This window comes from Oncorhynchus mykiss, chromosome 18, assembly GCF_013265735.2.
Source record: "Oncorhynchus mykiss isolate Arlee chromosome 18, USDA_OmykA_1.1, whole genome shotgun sequence".
Lineage (NCBI taxonomy): Eukaryota > Metazoa > Chordata > Actinopteri > Salmoniformes > Salmonidae > Oncorhynchus > Oncorhynchus mykiss.
Genome location: NC_048582.1, coordinates 47169646 through 47192923, shown reverse-complemented (window position 1 = coordinate 47192923; position 23278 = coordinate 47169646). Strand labels below are relative to the sequence as shown.

Here is a 23278-nt window from a genome sequence, read left to right as displayed (position 1 = left end):
TAATTGAGTGTATGTAAACTTCTGACCCACTTGGAATGTGATTAAAGAAATAAAAGCTGAAATAAATCCTTCTCTCTACTATTATTCTGACATTTCACATTCTTAAAATAAAGTGGTGATCCTAACTGACCTAAAACAGGGAATTCTTTCTCAGATTAAATGTCAGAAATTGTGAACAACTGAGTTTAAATGTATTTGGCTAAGGTGTATGTAAACTTCCCACTTCAACTGTATATCAAACATACTGTCATTGACAATTTACATCATTTTAGAAAACCCTTTGTGGTAATAAGTAAGTGTATCCAAATGTATTGTTATAGGTAGTCATCTGCTACGATATTCAGTTATCAGCAATTCCCCAAAAAGCCACAGGATTCAAGAAAATATTTATGTCCACAGAGACATAGAACATGCAGCCAGGACATGCACACTCACACATCCACTGACAGACACACTCACTCATGCATTCAGGCACAAACTTGCTTCATAACAGAACAGTGATGAGTTTTGATATAATATAGTATGGTTTGGTATTGCATGTAGAAAATTAAGGGAACTAAGGAGGATAGTTCATTTACAATATAAATATAAATTAAAACAGGATATTTGAGATTATACAATGTTACTTAAGACATCACTTGGTCTAATATTTGCGCATGAACATGAAAGGAAAAATATGAGAAAGAAGCCATGGTACCTCTAGGCATAAGCACACCAAAGGAGTGTAAATACCCTAGAAACAATTGGTATCTTGGCATAAAATCGCCAAACAGCTACAGAAATAGTGTAAAACTGCCTTGACTGTGAATGTCATGGAAAACAACAGAAGGATCTTTAAAAACCTACACCAATATATACGTTGTTTGTTTTTGTTTTTTTTACATATAATGTGGGGTTATTGCAGTAGTAGATCAACATCGATCACATTTGGTGGAATTTTAAAGAATGAAGTCCGACAGGAGAGAAAGCAGGAATGTGACATTTCACAATGTCCTTCTAATCTCATCTGAGACAGCAGGAGTGGCACTCTGGCACAGGAGGAGAGGAGACCCCAGGATATTAAGCCAAAGACTTGACTGCGTTTCACACTATCGTGCCGACCCAAACCAAGCTGTGCTGGCTCAGACCTTTTTCCTTTCAGCGCGGTTACACATTATGCTGGATGCGTAACCAAGCCAGCTCAGTACATCGGTTCAGTCCAGCTCGGTAGTGTGACAAGGATATTGGTGTGTTCAACCTGGAGGACCCAGCAGGCTACCTGCTGTTTCTGGCAGCTCCATGGCTAAAGAGAGAAAGCTCAAGGCTCAGCGCTTTGTGGTTTCACTCCAAACAATGAGGGGATTTGAACCTGCCACCGCAGAAGGAAGCCATGGCAATGGATTTTGTGTGCCAACCATCATCTAGGATTAGCCAGTGTTTGAAAGTAGGATACTACATACCAAATCAATATAGATGGTATAGTCTAAAAATGTAGTTTGATATAAATTGAGACATTTATGTACATACACATTATCCAGGAAGACCCATGATAGAAGACCATTGATTTCAGGCACCAACTATATGAATTCATTTAATTCTTTGAAGAACCCAGTCAGAGCTAGGAGTCAGAGGTACTTATTTCTTCTAGGGCACATGTTGATGTTGGAGTTTGAGTGTTCAGGATCAGAAAGCGGTGATCCCTCTCCTGTAGGGACTGGGAAGATCTCCATTTAGCACACTCACATCCTAGAACACAGAACACAAATGAACTCTGCAGCATTCCAGAACATCATGCATTCCATTCCCATCTGCAGGTGGAGTCCAGAGTTATGAGTCCAGGGTTCCAGAGGTTACCATGGCCACTGTATGAAGTATCCAAATAATCCAACACACTTAATGAGATTATCTGTAATCCCGTTTTGAAAAAAGCCACCATTAAAATGGGTCTAAACATACAAATGTCAATGGGTTAAGAAAAATACTAATATTTAAATAAGATGCAGACAGAAGCAGTTCAACTGTGCTCATTGATATCACACAAGATGAGGCATCACTTGCTAATAGCAGCGTTTTGAGAGTTGTTATCCTGGATACAGTCCACAGTAGTAGATAGGTAGAATTCATTGAAACAACAAACACACTCTTGGTGAATCACAGGTTATTAAAAGTTGCAGTAATAGGAACTGTATCAAACCAAGCGTACCATGCCAACGCAATAACACATTCCTTGAAAGGCATTAAAGTGAAATATCAAGATGGAGTATTTGATTTATATCAGAGTATGGGAAGCACTGAGTCAGTGGATCATCATCATAGTCCCATGTCATTCAAATGGATGGTGGGTGTTGGTTTCAGCATGGCAGAGAGAGAAAGGCAAGGATGCTGCTGTCCCTGTGGGAGACAAGACTACTACCCCTGAAAGAAAGAACAACCCCTACCCCCTCCACCACTACCATCGCTACTGTAATCTACAGAGCCGGCAACATCCTCCTCCACATTCCTAGGTAATGGATGGTTATGATGGTCTATAACCATATACTAGGCCTTCATTGAAAATCAAAACATTTGAAAATTGCATAAACATTTATGGACTTGGGATGTTTGTGGAGGGCATTAAAATATTTAAAAGTAAGCTACCGTCCATCAAGAACAATTACTCTCAACCCCAAAATAAACAAACAACTAAAATTGCCATCCAAATGTATTCCAGCTTCAGTAGGGCCACACCACCAGTGAAAGCCAGGTTGCCTGGTCCTACAAACAAACAGGCTTTGTGCTTAGTTGAGTGGAGGATGTTTTTGGCCTTCTCTTCATTGTCCTCTCATTGGTTTGTATGTTGCTGGGTTGTCACAGTTCCATGTCTTTTTCCCTCTCCACCCTCACAATCAGAGTTGAGTAGGTGTGACATCTCCCACCTCAACAGTCACTTTCAACCTGCAGAGGGTTCCCATTCCCTCCCTCCCTGTTTGTCCCCCCCCTCCCAATCTCCTTCGCCCACCTTCTGCAGGGAGTCCATCCCACTCCCCCCTCTGCTCCTTGCCCCCTGGCCACCCTGTAAGCTGTGTCCTCCCACCTGGTTGGCTGGTCACTGCAGGTTAATGGTCAGAGCCACAGTTAGGATGATACCCAGCAACATGAGGAAGGGAAGCCAGGTCTTCAGGAACCCTGCACAGCTAGAAAGGGGATACAGAGATGGAGGGAGGGAGAGAGAGAGAGAGAGAGAGAGGGAGGGCAAAGAGAGAGAGAGAGAGAGAGAGAGAGAGAGTGCAAAGAGAGAGAGAGAGACAGAGAGCCAGAGATAGACAGAGAGAGACAGAGAGAGAGAGAGACAGAGACAGAGAGAGAGACAGCAAAGAGAGAGAGAGAGACAGAGAGACAGAGAGAGACAGAGAGAGACAGAGCAAAGAGAGAGAGAGAGCGAGAGAGAGAGAGAGAGAGAGAGAGACAGAGCAAAGAGAGAGAGACAGAGAGAGAGAGAGATGCATTGGCTTTCTGGAACAACAAATATAGCAGAAGACGTAAGCGATCATATGAGGTCTGAGGAGTGACTGAGTGAAAATCTAATTCTTCACCTAATTTCCCCTATAGTCTTGACAGCACACGCCTGAGATTGCACGCACATAATTAATTACAGAGGCTCAAGTGGTTGCCATGACAACCTCTCCAGATCCAGCCAGGCCAAGGTCATGTGACACGTCTGTCCAACCAACCCACCAACATAGCTACGCTACAATGTCCATGGTAGGATGAGTACCAGTATCAGATTGACTGGATACATGGGTTCACTCTAGATAGTATGCTAGTGGGAAGACTCCTGCCGCTACCACCCTCACAGGAAGGGGCATGGGGACGAGCTGTCACATTCCATCAACCAAAACATACCACTGTTTCATCAGACTCAATCCTAATATCTCCATAGAATCATCAGGAGGCCCTCTGTCTGTCTGTCCCTCAGATTTATTCTCTGTTTTCAGAGGAAATTCAGTGACATATCTATCAGCCCCTGGGACCCAGAGTACAGAGCATACACATAACAATATCCAGCCCTACCCCACAGGCCCTAAAAAAGTTAAGTCACAGTGCTGTAAATCTTAACAACATCAATGCAAATGCAGTCTGGAGGAGTTTCTTTTAACCTTTTCTGCAGCAGTATCTCAGTACCTGACATGTTTTCCGTGGACTAGGGAGAGCAGACAGAGGTTGATCATGTTCCACGAGGTTTTGTTCTCATAGCGCATCAGGTTCAGAGCCATGGCCACATGGGAGTGACAGTTGTCACAGCAGAGGTTGTGCTGTGGAGGGGGGGGAGAGGTACAATCAACATTTGTATGGTCAATGGTATATGGTACACTATATACACAAATGTATGTGGACACTTCTTCTAATTAGTTGATTCGGCTATTTCAGCCACACCCGCTGCTGACGTGTATAAAATCAAGCACACAGCCATGCAATCTCCATTGACAAACATTAGCAGTAGAATTACCTTACTGAAGAGCTCATTGACTTTCAATATGGCACCGTCATAGGATGCCACCTTTCCAACAAGTCAGTTTGTCAAATTTCTGCCGTGCTAGAGCTGCACCAGTCAACTGTAAGTGCTGTTATTGTGAAGTGGAAATGTCTAGGAGCAACAACGGCTCAGCTGCGAAGTGGTATGCCACACAAGCTCACAGAACAGGACCGCCAAGTGCTGAAGCGAATAGCGCGTAACAAATTGTGTCCTAAGTTGCAACACTCACTACCGAGTTCAAAACTTTCTCTGGAAGCAACATCAGCACAATAACTGTTCGTCGAAACTTAATGAAATGGGCTTCCATGGCCGAGCAGCTGCGCACAAGTCTAAGATCACCATGAGCAATACCATGCGTCGGCTGGAGTGGTGTAAAGCTCACCGCCACAAAGTTTAGAGTAGTGGAAACGTGTTCTCTGGAGTGATGAATCACGCTTCACCATCTGGAAGTCCGACGGACTAATTTGGGTTTGGCGGATGCAAGGAGAAAGCTAACTGCCAGTTTGGTGGAGGAGGAATAATAGTCTGGGGCTATTTTTCATGGTTCGGGCCCCTTAGTTCCAGTGAAGGGAAATCTTAACGCTATAGCATACAATGACATTCTAGACGATTCTGTGCTTCCAACTTTGTGGCAACAGTTTGGGGAAGGCACTTTCCTGTTTCAGCATGACAATCCCCCAGTGCATAAAGCAAGGCTCATACAGAAATGGTTTGTCGAGATTGGTGTGGAAGAACTTGACTGGGCTGCAGAGCACTGACCTCAACTCCATCGAACACCTTTAGGATGAATTTTAATGACCGACTGCGAGCCAGGCCTAATCGCCCAACATCAGTCCCCACAGCAATCTAGTGGAAAGCCTTCCCAGAAGAGTGGAGGCTGATATAGCAGCAGGGGGGGGGGGGGGGGGGTGTCCAACTCCCATATTAATGCCCATGATTTTGGAATGAGATGTTCAACGAGCAGGTGTCCACATACTTTTGGTCATGTAGTGTACCTAGAATCCCAACAGATCCCCCTCATTCGGAATTTGGATTCAAACCGATGACCTTCCGGTTGGAACCTTCCGCCAACAATTCCTTACCATTCTGTTTTTGTATTCCTCTGAGGCGTCTTGCACTGCTGTGTCCCAGGCGTTGGAGCCACTAGCATACACCCTGGCTACGTCCAGCATCCAGTATCTTCAAATACACAGAGAATCTATCAGAACCTGAAGCTACTACTACTCTGTAGCCTGGTTGGTCCCATATCTGTTTGTGCTGTCTTGAGTTGGGTATACAGCACAAATAGATCTGGGACCAAGCTAACTGCTCTGCACAAGTGCGTTCATTCAAGATACAGTGGGGTACGAAATCATTCACACCCTTGATAAAGATGAGCAATAATGACTGCATAAAATAATGAAAATACAAATTTACATTGAATGCGCAAACATTTTTGAATTTATATTACTTTATACGAATACAATTGCCCAGAGAAATACATTTTGTTCAACAAGTAATATATATTTTTTCCACACATAAAAAATTATTGACACCCCTAAAGATTCTTATGAATAAAGTAGTCAACAAATCTAGAATGAATGAAATCCTGAATTAATCGTGAATAATGATTAGTGAGCAAGTTACAGAGGGTCAAAGATCAGAACCCCAAGACATGCTAACCTCTCACCATCACCAAGAACATGTTTTGGGGTGGCAGGTAGCCTAGTGGTTAGAGCGTTGGAACAGTAACCGAAAGGTTGCTAGATCAAATCCCTGAGCTGACAAGGTAAAAATCTGTCATTCTGCCCCTGAACAAGGCAGTTAACCCACCGTTCCAAGGCTGTCATTGTAATAAAAAAAATGTTCTTAACTGACTTGCCTAGTTAAATAAAAGGTTCAATTAAAATTAAAATAAATTGGGGCCCTCTGTAACTTGCTCACTCATCATTACTTATGATTCATTCAGGATTATCTGTAATCATGGAAGCATCCACATTAATGTAGAAGTGTTTAGAAACATATATTCTCATTTACAATTAAAGTGACTCCAAAAATCACACAATACATTATTTACCAGTAATTTCTACTGGGCAAGAAATAATCAGAAACACAACCAAAATGAGCTGCAAAAGCAGCCAAAAAGTTTGTAGAGTCACAAGCTTGATGTGTTCATTGCATTCTAGGAATATGGGACTTTTGACTACTTTTTTATAAGAATCTTTAGGGGTGTCAATCATTTTGACACCAACATTTTTGAGGAAAACGTGTATGTTTTACTTGTTAAACAAAATGTCTTTCTCTGAGCAATTGTACTAGCATAAAAAAGTTGATTTTCACAGAATTCATATTTTATACAGTCATTATTGCTCATCTTCATCAAGGGTGTCAATAATTTGGGACCCGACTGCATGTTGAGAAAAGATGCTGAGATTTTAATATCCCTCTACTGATTAGACCATGAAGAAGACAATAAACATTTCAGTCATCAGGATAAGACTAAACACACCCCAGAACATTTAGTTTACTTACTTTGTTGGTCTCCCAAAGGCCATGTTGTCTTCCTGCAATAAATCACAAAGAAAATAACCAATATAATTGGTAATGCATTCATAATATCAAACCTAATGAGTGACAATGTCAAATCACCCTGAAGCTCACTTTTTGGGGTCTCTGAATTTTCTGAAATTCAGCAGATATCAACAACAAACCATATAAGGTGTTGAAGTGCTACAGGAAGCAGATAGATAAAGACTACCCAGCAGGTGTCAGCCTGGCACTGGTGTGTGTGTGTGTGTGTGTGTGAAGGTGTCAGCATGCTTCAGTTTTGTTTTAGAGTTAATTTCATGCAATTCTACACATTTTGCTATAGGGTGGAGAGAAATGTTTGCAATATGATATCAGAGTGAAAGTTACTAACAAAACGGGCCCCCCCTGGCGTAACTCGACCATGATTACTGCAAGTTTAGATAGCTGGCTAGACTAACTTACCAATCTAAAATTGCTAGCTGACATGGCTAATTGAATGACTGTCAGTGACTGACATGGCAAGAGAAAAACTGCTGATTCACAATCAAATGTCCAAATTGCACCTTGTGTATTGTACTATTCTAACCACCCAAGCCGTAGACTGTTCTGTCTGCTTCAGCACGGCAAGCAGTACTAACAGGCTCCTGAACAGCTTCTATCCCCATGCCATAAGACTGCTAAATAGCTAACTAAAAAGCTAACACGGACTATCAGAGTTGACCTTTGTATCTTATTCTTGCACTGTCTCTATGCACACTCACAGGGCCCTACACACTATGCACACTGATACTCCAACACACATACAAACGCCATCAGTTGCTCATACACACATAAAATGCTAATACATTTCTGCTGACTATACACACATCTAATCATCAAATACGCTGCTGCTACTCTGTTTATCATAAATCCTGACGCCTAGTCACCTTAGCTCTATACATATCTACCTCTATCGATCCAGTATCCCTGCATATTGTAAATATGGTACTGGAACTGACACTGTATATAGTATGCTGTTTCTGTTCTACCTTGTTATTGTTTGTATTACAGTTGTTATTAATGACTGCATTGTTGGGGTTAGAGCTCGCAAGAAAGCAGTGACTTGATGTACATGGAGAATACTGTAAGGATGGCCAATGTTCTGAATTCTGTCGCTGTATATTTCAAAAGTGCTGAACAAATAGTCATATTGACTACGTCCCTTCCAAGCTCGCTCATTAATGTCTTAATGGAAATTACGGATCGTCTCTTATCCACTCGTCGTCCCCTTATGCCATAGTTTGTACATCTCAATTGTCAGTAGAAACCACATTAGTTTAAGCAAGTCAGCCATATCAGCTGTTTTTTTTTTAAGGCAGTAAAGGAGGTTGAATGAACTTTTCACTGCCAGACAAGGCTCCGCTGATAGCCAGGTGTAGCGGTGGTAAGGATTCACTCCATGGTGCTGAAAAGAAAACTCTTTATCCAGACAGCTTTATGTAAGCCCTAACAGTTTGTGGGCACAGTTTGTCACCGTTGTCGTGCAATTAATGTATTATTTAGTGCTGAGTTGTATAGAGGCTTTGCTGGCATGCATCCCAATTTTTGGGGTGGGAACTTTGCCCCACCAAGATGTACAGGTGAAGTCAGAAGTTTACATACACCTTAGGCAACTATATTTAAACTCAGTTTTTCACAATTCCTGCCATTTAATCCAAGTAAAAATTCCCTGTCTTAGGTCAGTTAGGATCACCACTTGCTTTTAAGAATGTGAAATGTCAGAATAATAGTAGAGAGAATAATTTATGTCAGCTTTTATTTCTTTCATCACATTCCCAGTGGGTCAGAAGTTTACATACACTCAATTAATATTTGGTAGCATTGCCTTTAAAATTGTTTAACTTGGGTCAAACGTTTTGGGTAGCCTTCCACAAGCTTCCCACAACAAGCTCATCCCTCCTGACAGAGCTGGTGTAACTGAGTCAGGTTTGTAGGACTCCTTGCTCGCACACGCTTTTCAGTTCTGCTCACACATTTTCTATGGGATTGAGGTCAGGGCTTTGTGATGGCCACTCCAATACCTTGACTTTGTTGTCCTTAAGCCATTTTGCCACAACCTAGGAAGACCCATTTGCGACCAAGCTTTAACTTCCTGACTGATGTCTTGAGATGTTGCTTCAATATATGCACATCATTTCCCTCCTTCATGATGCCATTTATTTTGTGAAGTGCACCATGATGCTGCCACCCCCGTGCTACACGGTTGGGATGTTGTTCTTCGACTTGCAAGCCTCCCCCTTTTTCCTCCAAACATAACAATGGTCATTATGGCCAAACAGTTCTATTTTTGTTTCATCAGACCAGAGGACATTTTCTTCAAAAAGTACGATCTTTGTCTATGTGCAGTTGCAAACCGTAGTCTGGCTTTTTTAATGGAGGTTTTGGAGCAGTGGCTTCTTCCTTGCTGAGCGGCCTTTCAAGTTATGTCGATATAGGACTCGTTTTACTGTGGCTAGAGATACTTTTGTACCAGTTTCCTCCAGCATCTTCACATGGTCCTTTGCTGTTGTTCTGTGATTGATTTGCACTTTTCACGCCAAAGTATGTTCATCTCTAGGAGACAGAACGCGTCTCCGTCCTGAGCGGTATGATAGCTGCGTGGTCCCATGGTGTTTATACTTGCATACTATTGTTTGTACAGATGAACGTGGTACTTTCAGGCATTTGGAAATGGCTCCCAAGGATGAACCAGACTTGTGGAGGTCTACAAAGTTCTTGACTGATTTCTTTAGATTTTCCCATGATGTCAAGCAAAATGGCACTGAGTTTGAAGGTAGGCCTTGAAATACATGTACACCTCCGATAGGCTAATTGACATAATTTGAGTCAATCAGAAGCTTCTAAAGCCATGACATAATTTTCTGGAATTTTCCAAGCTGTTTAAAGGCACAGTCAACTTAGTGTATGTAAACTTCTGACCCACTGGAATTGTGATACAGTGAAATAATCTGTCTGGAAACAATTGTTAGAAAAATTACTTGTGTCATGCACAAAGTAGATGTCCTAACCGACTTGCCAAAACTATAGTTTGTTAACAAGAAATTTGTGGAGTGGTTGAAAAACGAGTTTTAATGTAAACTTCACCACTACAAGAAAGGCATTTCATTGTACTTGTGCATGTGACATGAAATCTTGAAACTGAAACTATTCTAACTCTCAACAGTAAACTGAGACCCCGACTGAGTTTTGTTTAGGGAAATTGATCCCCTACAAAAGGGGGGGACGCGGCCGCCTGTGCCTTTCCCTGAGCTAGAACAAACATTTAGTCTCTAGTTCTTACAGTCCAGGGAAATCCTACTGTAGGGTGTATAGATAGTCTTTCTTATTCAATTTAGCAATCCCAAAGAATGGAGTTTATAGTTGGGGCCAACACAGGGTGCTTGTAGCAGTGTGCTAGTAGCAGTGTACTTGTTGGGGAGCTTCAGGGAGTTAACAGACCATATTGAACTCTTTATTGATCCCTGAGGGGACATGTATTTCCCTGACAAGTTCTTCCAGGAAGGCCAATGTAATAGTGAGCACACACACACACTGCTATTTAGACTCTTCTTCTCTTGAAACCTAGTCCCCAGTCCAGTCCCAAGGCAGCGCCCGCAGTAATAAGTATGATATATATATATATATCAATCACTGCAAGGAGCAGCACTTGACGTACGACTTTAATATAAGGTTCTGCTTGCAGATCTAGTTATATAGATCTATAGTTCACTACCTCTACAGGCAGCCAATAGGTATTTCAATGTGGTTTAAAGCCAGCTCTTCCAATTTATATTTGCCTGTTCCCAAATCTGTTCGTGCTGTCTTGGCAACTCTTATAACAATACTTATACAAGTATTACAGACAAAGCTCAATATCCTGGAACAGAGAACTCCGGTTTCCCCCCGACCAAGATTAATCTACAGGAGTAGGCTTAATCTGGGTCTGGGAAATGGGCCCTAAATCTATGTAAGTGTGTGTAGTGTGTCTAGGCCTATCAGGATTTCAGATGAATGATAAAGGTCTATTTTATTCTGCCGCTTGAGAGAAAGAACAGAAAAAGAGGGTAGTAAAAAAACAGAAGAAAGGAGAGGAAGAACACAAGTACTCACAGAGACAAAGTAGGGCCCAGCAAAGTCCCGGATGATACCAGAAGAGGTGCAGATTCCCATGTGTCCAATGAATGGTAGCAGCCATCTGCAAGGGTGCAACTTTGGTTTTAGTAGTGGTGGGGACAAAACCGGGTGGGGGTGGGTCTAAAAGCTCATTTCTACACAATCCAATATGACAGCCCTTCTAGCCGTCTCTATTTAGAACAACGTTTTTGTGTTGCAACTTTAACCACTAGCCTAACAAATGAACAACTCTTTAAAAAATTAAGTAAAAAGACTTGATTGTCTTTACTGAGACATACTTTATATCAAATTTCAGCCAGACCGCCTAGCCAGCCTGAGCCGCCTGCACATCCAACCCCCACCAGTCTACTCAATAACTTAACTCTCCCAGCACAATTTCCTTCCCACTTTTTCCCCCCCAAGGTAAAGGCTTGGAAACAAAAGTAAACAAAAACATACAAAGAAAACACATACACATTAACACACAGAAACAGCACATCCTCCTTATAATTCATCTCATAGGCCTAATAATATTGTAGAGCTCTTTTTACTTGCACACAATATAGCTGGGTAGCCCGTCCTGCCCCTAGGGGTCTAAGGCCCTGCAGCACCCCAACCCAACACACCCCACTCAGCTTTAGGATTTAAGTGAAACATTAATTATTGGTTTCAGGTGTGTTAGACCAAGGCCAGGGTGACAACCCACAGTAAGGCAGACCCCCAGGGCCAGGACTGAGTAGCCCAGCAAGTAGGGATTGTCTAAATAGACATCTCCCCTGACATGGGCATGTTTTCAATAGAGAATCCTTTTGTCATATAGTATTCCATATAAGGCATCCAGACAATTATGAAAATTATTGCCCAGTATACCGTTAATCTTGTAATAAATCAAATCTAGGGATACATAACTTGACATTTCTGCCATCCATTGTGACATTGTTGGAGGAAAACCAACCTTCCAAATAATAGCAATGCATTTCTTAGCCACTATAAATCCTAGGTTACAGTTTCCTCTGATAACAGTCTCCAGTATCAACATTTCCAAGCAAACAAAAACAAGGAGAAGGGAGAATCTGTAGACATGCTGAGACAAAAGAACATACACTTTGCCAGAATTCAGCCAGCCTTCCCAAGACCATAGCATCTGCAACTATGTTCCCTTTTGTGTTTTAAAACTCCAGCAGAGGAACAACATTTCTGAGTGCATATAATTCAGTTTCACTGGCATGTAGTACGTTCTATGGATGGTCTTAAACTGCAGTCATTCATGTCTGAGATTATATGAACATGATTCCACTTTGACATTATGGGTTATTTTGTGTAGGCCAATGACCAAAACATCTTCATTTAATCCATTTTAAAATGCAGGCCGTAACACAACAACATGTGGAAAAAGTAAAGGGGTGTGAATTCTTTCTGAAGGCACTGTAGCTTAACTGATCAAATGAACAGACAGACAGGGCAGTGTATTATTCTCTTACACCTCGATCACACTGACAGTGTCATTGCATTTTGGTACACCAGAAGTACATTCATCTCCAATGGGACACTGCGTTTGCCTTGCAGCATTGCGTTGCAGAGGCTGTTGCAGTGTATTCTGTGTGGTGCATACGTTGGATTTATCTAACATATGCATCAAATTGTATGCTTGACTTGACAGAAATAGTAGCAAAAGGTGAATGTTATCCACCAAAAATGTGGGATTACAAAAGTTTGACAGCAGAATTCATTACACAACATTGATGCAATGACGACGTCGGTCTGATCGCGGCATAACTGCATTGAGTTACAGCGATTGCACTTATTTTGACCAGGGCCCAAAGTAATGCACTACATAGGGAAAAGTGTGCCATTTGGGATGCAAAAACAACATTCTTTCCTCATACATCTGGCAGCCCACTAGAGCATCTCGCTGATTCATCGTCATATAATTGGTTTATACTAGAGGTCGACCGATTAATCGGAATGGCCGATTAATGAATGGCCGATTCATAACAATCGGAAATCGGTATTTTTGGGCGTTGATTTCAGATTTATTTTTTTAATGAAAAAATATATGTTTTATACCTTTTATTTAACTAGGCAAGTCAGTTAAGGACACATTCTTATTTTCAATGACAGCCTATGAACTGTTGGTTAACTGCCTTGTTCAGGGGCAGAGCGACAGAGTTTCACCTTGTCAGCTCAGGGGTTTCAATCTTGCAACCGCACAGTTAACTAGTCCAACGCTCTAACCATTGCACTCCACGAGTAGCCTGCCTGTTACACGAATGCAGTAGAAGCCAAGGTAAATTGCTAGCTGGCATTAAACTTATCTTACAAAAAACAATCAATCATAATCCCTAGTTATAACTACTAATCCAGTTTAGCAGGCTATATTAACCAGGTGAAATTGTGTAATTTCTCTTGCGTTCATTGCACGCAGAGTCAGGGTATATGCAACAGTTTGGGCTGCCTGGCTCATTGCGAACTAATTTTCCAGAATATTACATAATTATGACATACATTGAAGGTTGTGCAATGTAACAAGAATATTTAGACTTAGGGATGCCACCCATTAGATAAAATACAGAACGGTTCCATATTTCACTGAAATAATAAACGTTTTGTTTTCGAAATTATCGTTTCCGGATTTGATCATATTAACGACCAAAGGCTCTTATTTCTGTGTGTTATTATGTTACAATTAAGTCTGATTTGATAGAGTAGTCTGACTGAGAAGCAGCAGGCCCGTAATCATTCATTCAAACAGCACTTTTGTGCGTTTTGCCAGCAGCTCTTCGCAAGCACAGCGCTGTTTATGACTTCAAGCCTATCAGCCTAATGGCTGGTGTAACCAATGTGAAATGGCTAGCTAGTTAGCTGGGTGTGCGCTAATACTGTTTCAAACGTCACTCGCTTTTAGATTTGGAGTAGTTATTCCCCTTTCGCTGCAAGGACCACGGCTTTTGTGGAGCGATGGGAAACGAGGGTAAAGATGCTTCAAGTGTGGCTGTTGTCGATGTGTTCCTGGTTCGAGCCCAGGTAGGGGCAAGGAGGGGGACGGAAGCTATACTGTTACACTGGCAATACTATAGTGCCTATAAGAACATCCAATAGTCAAAGGTATATGAAATACAAATGGTATAGAGAGAAATAGTCCTATAAATACTATATTAACTACAACCTAAAACCTCTTACCTTGGCATATTGAAGACTCATGTTAAAAGGAACCACCAATATGTTCTCATGTTCTGAGCAAGGAACTGAAACGTTAGCTTTTTTGCATGGCACACATTTTTACATGGCACATATTACTTTTCTCCAACACTTTGTTTCTGCATTATTTAAACCAAATTGAACATGTTTCATTATTTATTTGAGGCTAAATTGATTTTATTTATGTTTTATATTAAGTTAAAATAAGTGTTAATTCAGTATTGTTGTAATTGTCATTATTACAAATAAAAAAATCTAATAAAAATCGGCCGATTAATCGGCATCGGCTTTTTTGGTCCTCCAATAATCGGTATCGGCGTTGAAAAATCATAATCGGTCAACCTCTAGTTTATACCAATGATACCATCATATTATGCATTCAAGAGATGCTCTTTTGCAATAGTGAAATGGTGCAGGAAAGAGGGGCAGGACACAGAGGAGGCATCCTAGATAATGTCTGGCCCAATAGAGAGTGCTGTGCAGTAGTGCCCACCTAAATACTAGGCAGAGAGATTTTATGTAGTTGGTTGTTGGGGAGAAAGCGGGTAGTGAGGACTGTCTCAAATGGCACCCTATTGTCATTCGTGCACTAATTTTGACCAGAGACAAATGTAGTGCACTATAAAGGGAATAGTGTGCCATTAAGGACGCAGCCTGTATCTGTCTCCTCCTTGATCCAAAAGACACTCCCTACAACACTACACCACAATCAGATTTAAATATAGCTAATAAAGTACATTTCTGTTATGAAACAGTCAAACCATAGAAATGTGTTTTGGTAGTCTGATAAAAACGTCTAACATGCAAAATGCCGACAACCTGTCTGTGAGGATGATGTCACTTTAAACTACTGTAACAGCTTGTGGCTTTGTTACTATGTAGCGAGTTGCCTCGCTGAAACTGATAGATTGCGTCAAGCCACTTTGATACAAAGCCAGCTGGTTGGATTAATCATTAGGATACATTTCAGCTATTTCGCTAGTTATTGTAACCTAGCTTGCCTGTGTGCCTTTACGAAGCCAGCAAAGGCTAATTCGCCCCTGGGCTATGCTGTCAAGTGTCCCTGACTGTCAATGTCGGAAAAGAAAAGCCACCGTTTTAAATTTGACAAGCTTTGTCCTCGGAACATATCGATATTAATAACCGACTGCGAGGGCTTAAACAGAGCTGATAAGCGAGCTGATAGCAACTGGCTAGCCAGCTAGCAAACGTTAGCCACGGAGCTGTCACCAATAACTCTCCCACACTGATTATGAATCACGCACTAAACACGACAAAGCAGACAAGCAAGTTTACTCCGGGAACTCACGATAGTACGGGGATAGGTGTCCACACGATACAGTAGGGGTAACGACTCGTATCGGGGTTTATTCTTTCAAAGGCTATGTGGTAATTCTTCATGGTGTCGATTTCGACATCCGCCATCACCAACTGTGAAAAATGAATTTCATTCGCCCAACTTCCTGGCAACCAGCTTCTCCACAGACAGAACAATGAGATTGGCCATCTAGCAATTATGACAAATGTCAGATGGACCATCTTTTTGTTGGGTGGGCTGGTGGAAAAAAAAGGGAAACAGCCAGTGACCCATAGGCCTGTTAAGATTTTTTATTAAGATTTTTGTCATCATTTTTGCAATTTCTCTGTTATCATCATAATATATTTGAGTATTTTCAGGGCTCCCGAGTGGAGCAGCGGTCTAATGCACTGCATCTCAGTCCCTGGTTCGAATCCAGGTTCTATCACATCTGGCCATGATTGGGAGTCTCATAGGGGAGGAGGGGTGTACAATTGGCTGGTTTTCCCTGGCTACCTGAACCTGCTGAGACCCCTGTCACCATCTGATCCTGCTCAGAATTATCTTACATTTATACATTATATTAGGGGCGACAGGTAGCCTAGTGGATAGAGCGATGGGCCAGTAACTGAAAGGCTGCTGTATTGAATCCCTAAGCTGACAAGTCTGTTGTTCTGCCCCTGAACATGTTCATAAATGGCAAAAAATACATCATAGGGAATAAGGTTTTGAAGTGTCTGTCCTATATCTAAGAGATAAACTCAGCAAAAAAGAAATTTCCTCTCACTGTCAACTGCGTCTAATTTCAGCAAACTTAACATGTGTAAATATTTGTATGAACATAAGATTCAACAACTGAGACATAAACTGAACAAGTTCGACAGACATGTGACAGTATCAGTATCTGGTTTGGCCACCAGCTGCATTAAGAACTGCAGTGCATCTCCTCCTCATGGACTGCACCAAATTTGCTGTGAGATGTTACCCCACTCTTCCACCAAGGCACCTGCAAGTTCCCGGACTTTTCTGGGGGGAATGGCCCTAGCCCTCACTTGTACGATCCAACAGGTCCCAGACATGCTGGCCATGGCAGAACACTGACATTCCTATCTTGCAGGAAATCATTTTTATTTGTATTTTACCTTTATTTAACTAGGCAAGTCAGTTAAGAACAAATTCTTATTTTCAATGACGGCCTAGGAACAGTGGGTTAACTGCCTGTTCAGGGGCAGAACGACAGATTTGTACCTTGTCAGCTCGAGGATTTGAACTTGCAACCTTCCGGTTACTAGTCCAACGCTCTAACCACTAGGCTACCCTGCACAGAACAAGCAGTATGGCTGGTGGCATTGTCATGCTGGAGGGTCATGTCAGGATGAGCCTGAAGGAAGGGTACCACATGAGGGAGGATGTCTTCCCTGTAACGCACAACGTTGAGATTGCCTGCTATGACAACAAGCTCAGTCCGAGGATGCTGTGACACACTGCCCCAGACCATGACGGACCCTCCACCTCCAAATCGATCCCGCTCCAGAGTACAGGCCTTGGTGTAACCCTCATTCCTTCGACTATAAACGCGAATTCAACCATCCCTGATGAGACAAAACTGTGACTCCTTAGTGAAGAGCAGTTTTTGCCATTCCTGTCTGGTCCAGCGATGGCGACGTTGTTGCCATTGATGTCTGGTGAGGACCTGCCTTACAACAGGCCTACAATCCCTAAGTCCAACCTTTCTCAGCCTATTGCGAACAGTCTGAGCACTGATGGAGGGATTGTGCATTCCTGGTGTAACTCGGGCAGTTGTTGTTGCCATCCTGTACCTGTGTGATGTTAGGATGTACCGATCCTGTGCAGGTGTTGTTACACGTGGTCTGCCACTGCGAGGACGATCAGCTGTCCGTCCTGTCTCCCTGTAGCGCTGTCTTAGGCGTCTCACAGTACAGACATTGCAGTTTATTACCCTGGCCACATCTGCAGTCCTCATGCCTCCTTGCAGCGTGCCTAAGGCATGTTCACGCAGATGAGCAGGGACCCTGGGCATCTTTCTTTTGGTGTTTTTCAGAGTCAGTAGAAAGGCCTCTTTAGTGTCCTAAGTTTTCATAACTGTGACCTTAACCGTTGCACAGGTGCATGTTCATTAATTGTTTATGAGTCATTGAACAAGCATGGGAAACAGTGTTAAATCCCTTTGCAATGAAGATCTGTGAAGTTATTTCGATTTTTACAAATTATCTTTGAAAGACAGGGTCCTGAAAAAGGGACGTTTCTTTTTTTGCTGAATTTCTAAGAAAGCTCAGGACATATTTTTGTTTTTTTTGGGACACAAAATAACCTTGTATGGGTTACCTTTGGGCTCCTGAGAGGCGCAGTGGTCTAAGGCACTGCATCTCAGTGCTAGAGGTGTCACTACAGATCCTGGTTTGATTCAAGGCTGTCTCACAACCAGCCATGACTGGGAATCCCAATTGGCCCAGTGTCGTACAGGTTAGGGTTTGGCCGGGGTAGGCCTTCATTGTAAATAATTTGTTCTTAAGTCATAGCACAGATTCTCAATTGGATTGAGGTCCAGGCTTTGACTAGGCCATTCCAAGATATTTAAATGTTTTTCCTTAAAAACCTCTTAAGGATGAGACCCTTTTTTCCAATTTTCACCTAAAATCTAACTGCCTGTAGCTCAGGACCTGAAGCAAGGATACAGTGCCTTGCAAAAGTATTCATCCCCCTTGGTGTTTTTCCTATTTTGTTGCATTACAACCTGCATTTTAAATTGATTTCATTTGGATTTCATGTAATGGACATACACAAAATAGTCCAAATTGGTGAAGTGAAATGAAAAAAATAACTTGTTTCAAAAAATTCTCAAAAATAAAAAACAGAAAAGTGGTGTGTGCATATGTATTCACCCCCTTTACTATGAAGCCCCTAAATAAGACCTGGTGCAACCAATCACCTTCAGAAGTCACATAATTAGTTAAAGTCCACTTGTGTGCAATCTAAGTGTTACAAGATCTGTCACATGATCTCAGTAAAAATACATCTGTTCTGAAAGGCCCCAGAGTCTGCAACACCACTAAGCAAGAGGCACCGTCAAGCAAGCGGCACCATGAAGCCCAAGGAGCTCTCCAAACAGGTCAGGGACAAAGTTGTGGAGAAGTACAGATCAGGGTTGGGTTAAAAAAATACCCAAAACTTTGAACATCCCACAGAGCACCATTATATCCATTATTAAAACATTGAAAGAATATGGCACCACAACAAACCTGCCAAGAGAGGGCCGCACACCAAAACTCATGGACCAGACTAGGAGGGCATTAATCAGAGAGGCAACAAAGATAACTCTGAACGACCTGCAAAGCTCCAAAGCGTAGATTTGAATATCTGTCCATAGGACCACTTTAAGCCTCACACTCCACAGAGCTGGGCTTTACGGAAGAGTGGCCAGAAAAAAAGCCATTGCTTAAAGAAAAAAATAAGCAAACACGTTTGGTGTTTGCCAAAAGGCATGTGGGAAACTCCCCAAACATATGGAAGAAGGTACTCTGGTCAGATGAGACTAAAAAGGAGCTTTTTGACCATCAAGGAAAACCCTATGTCTGGCACAAACCCAACACCTCTCATCACCCTGAGAACACCATCAGCAGGGACTGGGAAACTGGTCAGAATTGAAGGAATGATGGATGGCGCTAAATACAGGGAAATTCTTGAAGGAAATCTGTTTCAGTCTTCCAGAGATTTGATACTGGGACAGAGGTTCACCATCCAGCAGGACAATGACCCTAATTATACTGCTAAAGCAACACTCGGGTGGTTTAATAAAGATTGCTGTACAGCAGTGGAACCCAACCAACATGAAGGAGCTGGAGCAGTTTTGCCTTGAAGAATGGGCAGAAATCCCAGTGGCTAGATGTGCCAAGCTTATAGAGACATACCCCAAGATACTTGCAGCTGTAATTGCTGCAAAGGTGGCTCTACAAGGTATTGACTTTTGCTGGGGGAGTGAATAGTTATGAACACTCAAGCTTTCAATTTTTTTGTCTTATTTTTTTGTTTGTTTCACAATAAAAAATATTTAGCATCTTCAAAGTGGTAGGCATGTTGTGTAAATCAAATGATACAACCCCCCCCCCCAAAAAAAATCTATTTTAATTCCAGGTTGTAAGGCAACAAAATAGGAAAAATGCCAAGGGGGGGAATACTTTTGCAAGCCACTGTATGCATATTCTTGATACCATTTGAAAGGGAACAGTTAGAAGTTTGTGGAAATGTGAATTGAATGTACGAGACACAATAGATCTCGTGGATGATAATAGAAAGAAAAAAAAACATATTTTTTTGTACCTTCTTCTTTGAAATGCAAGCGTAAGGCCATAATGTATTATTCCAGCCCAGGCGTTGTATGTGCAAAGTTTTAGACTGATCCAATGAACCATTGCATTTCTTTTCAACATTTTGTATCAAGACTGCCCAAATGTGCCTAATTGGTTTATTAATGCATTTTCAAGTTCATAACTGCACTCTCCCCAAACAATAGCATGGTATTATTTCACTGTAATAGCTACTGTAAATTGGAGAGTGCAGTTAGATTAATAAGATTGTAAGCTTTCTGCCAATATCAGATATGTCTATGTCCTGGGAAATGTTCTTGTTACTTACAACCTCAATTGCATTAGCCTACGTTAGCTCAACCGTCTTGCAGGGGAGGCGGGGGGCACCGTTAAAAGTCCATTTGGGAACTGTCTGTATTTTAATTGTTATAGCAATGTTTATTCACTCCTGAATCTGTCTCTTCAACCAGCGAATGGGTCTTAGTTTATGAGCTCTCTGGTGTCTGGTTACATTACATAGCCAAAGGCACAGGAGGTTGAAAAATCCTGTCTATTTCCCTCCTATTTCATTCGCTGAAATTCTGGTCACTTCTTGGCAGAAAGATATGCATACAGACAAAACATTACACAGTGATGTGGGCTGATGTGGCAAAAATCTAGGGCTGAAATTTTGGTCCCAATCCGCCCTATCACAATCAGACAGCCAGGAGAGAGAATGCTGAATGTTCAGCCTCTAAAACCCAATTTTCTCTTTGTAATTATACTGAACAAAAAATGTAATGCAACATGCAACAAATTCAAATATTTTACTAATTTAGAGTTCACATTAGGAAATCAGTCAATTGAAATAAATTCATTAGGCTCGATTCTATGGAGTTCACATGACTGGGAATACAGATATGCATCTATTGGTCACAGATACCTTTAAAAAAAGCAAGTAGAGGCATGGATCAGCAAACCAGTCAGTATCTGGTGTGACCACTATTTGCTTCATGCAGCGCCACATCCCCTGCGCATAGAGTTGATCAAGCTGTTGATTGTGGCCTGTGGAATGTTGTCCAACTCCTCTTCAATGACTGTGAGAAGTTGCTGGATATTGGCAGGAACTGGATCATGCTGTCGTACACGTCGATCAAGCGCATCCCAAACATGCTCAATGGGTGACATGTCTGGTGGGTATACAGACCATGGAAGAACTGGGACATTTTCAGCTTCCAGGAATTGTGTACAGATCCTTGCAGCATGGGTCCGTGCATTATCATGCTGAAACATGAGGTGATGGTGGTGGATGAATGGAATGATCTCAGGATCTCATCAGTATCTCTGTGCATTCAAATTGTCATCGATAAAATGCGATTGTGTTAGTCATCCGTACCTAATACCTGCCAATATCATAACCCCACCATCACCATGGGCACTCTGTTCACCATGTTGACATCAGAAAACCACTCACCCACACGACGACATACACATGGTCTGTGGTTGTGAGGTCGGTTGGACCTACTGCCAAATTCTCTAAAATGACGTTGGAGGTGGCTTATGGTAGAGAAATTACCATTTAATTCTCTGGCACCATTAATACTTGAAACATCTGTGGCATTGTGTTGTGTGACAAAACTGCACATTTTAGAGTGGTCTTTTATTGTCCCCAGCATAAGGTGCACATGTGTAATAATTATGCTATTTAATCAGCTTCTTGACATGCCACACCTGTCAGGTGGATGGATTATCTTGGCAAAGGAGAAATGCTCACAACAGGGATGTAAACAAATTTGTGCAAATGGAACATTTCTGGGATCTAAACTTTACATGTTGTGTTTATATTTTTGCTCATTGCCGAAATCAAGTGCCAGTGATGCACTGACTAGCATTTCCCTAAAGTTCAGCTAAATCATGGCTTTCAGGTGGTTTAGTAGGACTTCAAATACATCAACATTTGCTCTTTCTATATTACACAAATAGTGTAGGCAAAGAGAGGAGAAGTACTCTGAGGTGGGGTGGGGGTGCAGGTTGAAGGCAGAAGCAGGGGCAGACGCAGCTGTTAAAGAAGCTATCTATCTATATCTGTGGCGATGCATAGGTGGAACTGGAAGCAGAGAGGAACCCATGGGACGTGGCTGGGTTCAGTGTACTCCATGCAGCCTTCTATTAGACATGACAGGTGATATACTGTGTGAAGGGCAAAACAAATTACTCAGCAAAAGCAGGCAGACGTTGAAAAATGAAGGAAGGAACAGCGGGCTGGTCCTAGCAGAACCAGGGGAATTCTCCAGCAAAATGCCACCTCAATATCCAGCGAGCACTGGTCCTCAACCCTACTACCCAATTAGGCCCCGTGATGTCGAGCCTAGCACCGGATGGAACTTCATGGCAGCTTGAGGTTCCTTTTCAAGTCAAAAGGTTTGAGATGTTTAATGTCAATGTGTGAACTTATCATCCTCCCAACCCTCTTATCTGTAATTACCTTTACATTTTTTTAAATTCACCTTCATTTTGACTGAGAGTCAATGCCGAGACCAAAGTCTATTTTCCAGATGAGCCCTGTTTAGCTGGTTGGAGAAATATGTTTGGTGAGGTTCTATTTTAATACACTGTCCAGCTTTAAAGATTCCCCTGAAATGGCCTTAAAGTCTTTCAGAAGGGGAGGAACAGGAAGGGATTATTAAAGAGAAGGCTAGGGGATGTGTTTTAAGCCAATAGAAGAAAGACAACGATTTGAGGGAGAATGTAGAGAAGAATCATTAAGGCTTTGGTGTTAACTTCACAATAGCCTCTTCAGCATGTGTGTGCGTCTGTATAATGTGTGTGTGTGTGTCTGTGCATCTGTGCAGGAGTGCATGTGGAGTTAACTTATGCAAATTCTCCATAGGCAAAAAATCTCTCATCTCATCTGAAAACATCACTGTATTTTTTTAAAACTAGGCAAGTCAGTTAAGAACAAATTCTTATTTATAGTGAGCCTAGGAACAGTGGGTCTACAGCCTTGTTCAGGGTCAGAACAACAGGTTTTTTACTTTGTCAGGGATTTGATCTGTCGACCTTTTGATTACTGGCCCAACACCACTAGCCACTAGGCTACCTGCCACCCCACTTACATCGGATCCTGCAATATGTGAGTCCCTGCAACCAAATCTCATTCAACGTCCATAACTAAACCCACTCATCATTGGATTTGCTGTCTTTTGTCTCAGTTGGAGATATTGATTATGTGTTGGCCAATAAACGGCACATGGAGCTTTGAACCTTTATAAGACAGTGACTGAGGCTTTTGGCAATCACAATGAATCATTCAGTTTAGGTATCAGACACACAACCGCTGTCACCCAA

The 23278-nt window shown here is 41.9% G+C and overlaps 1 protein-coding gene across 1 annotated transcript; it reads right to left on the bottom strand.

Moving 5' to 3' along the window:
- Positions 1-374: 374 nt before the first annotated feature.
- LOC110496388 (transmembrane protein 222) lies at positions 375-15856 on the bottom strand. The gene is made up of 7 exons (XM_036952953.1): positions 15639-15856; positions 11129-11213; positions 7004-7035; positions 5575-5671; positions 4141-4271; positions 3053-3152; positions 375-1725 (listed from the first exon to the last, which is right to left on the bottom strand). The coding sequence occupies exons 1-6, from the start codon at positions 15752-15754 to the stop codon at positions 3065-3067; spliced, it is 549 nt and encodes a 182-aa protein (XP_036808848.1). The 5' UTR covers positions 15755-15856; the 3' UTR covers positions 375-1725; positions 3053-3064.
- Between the last annotated feature and the right edge of the window lie 7422 nt (positions 15857-23278).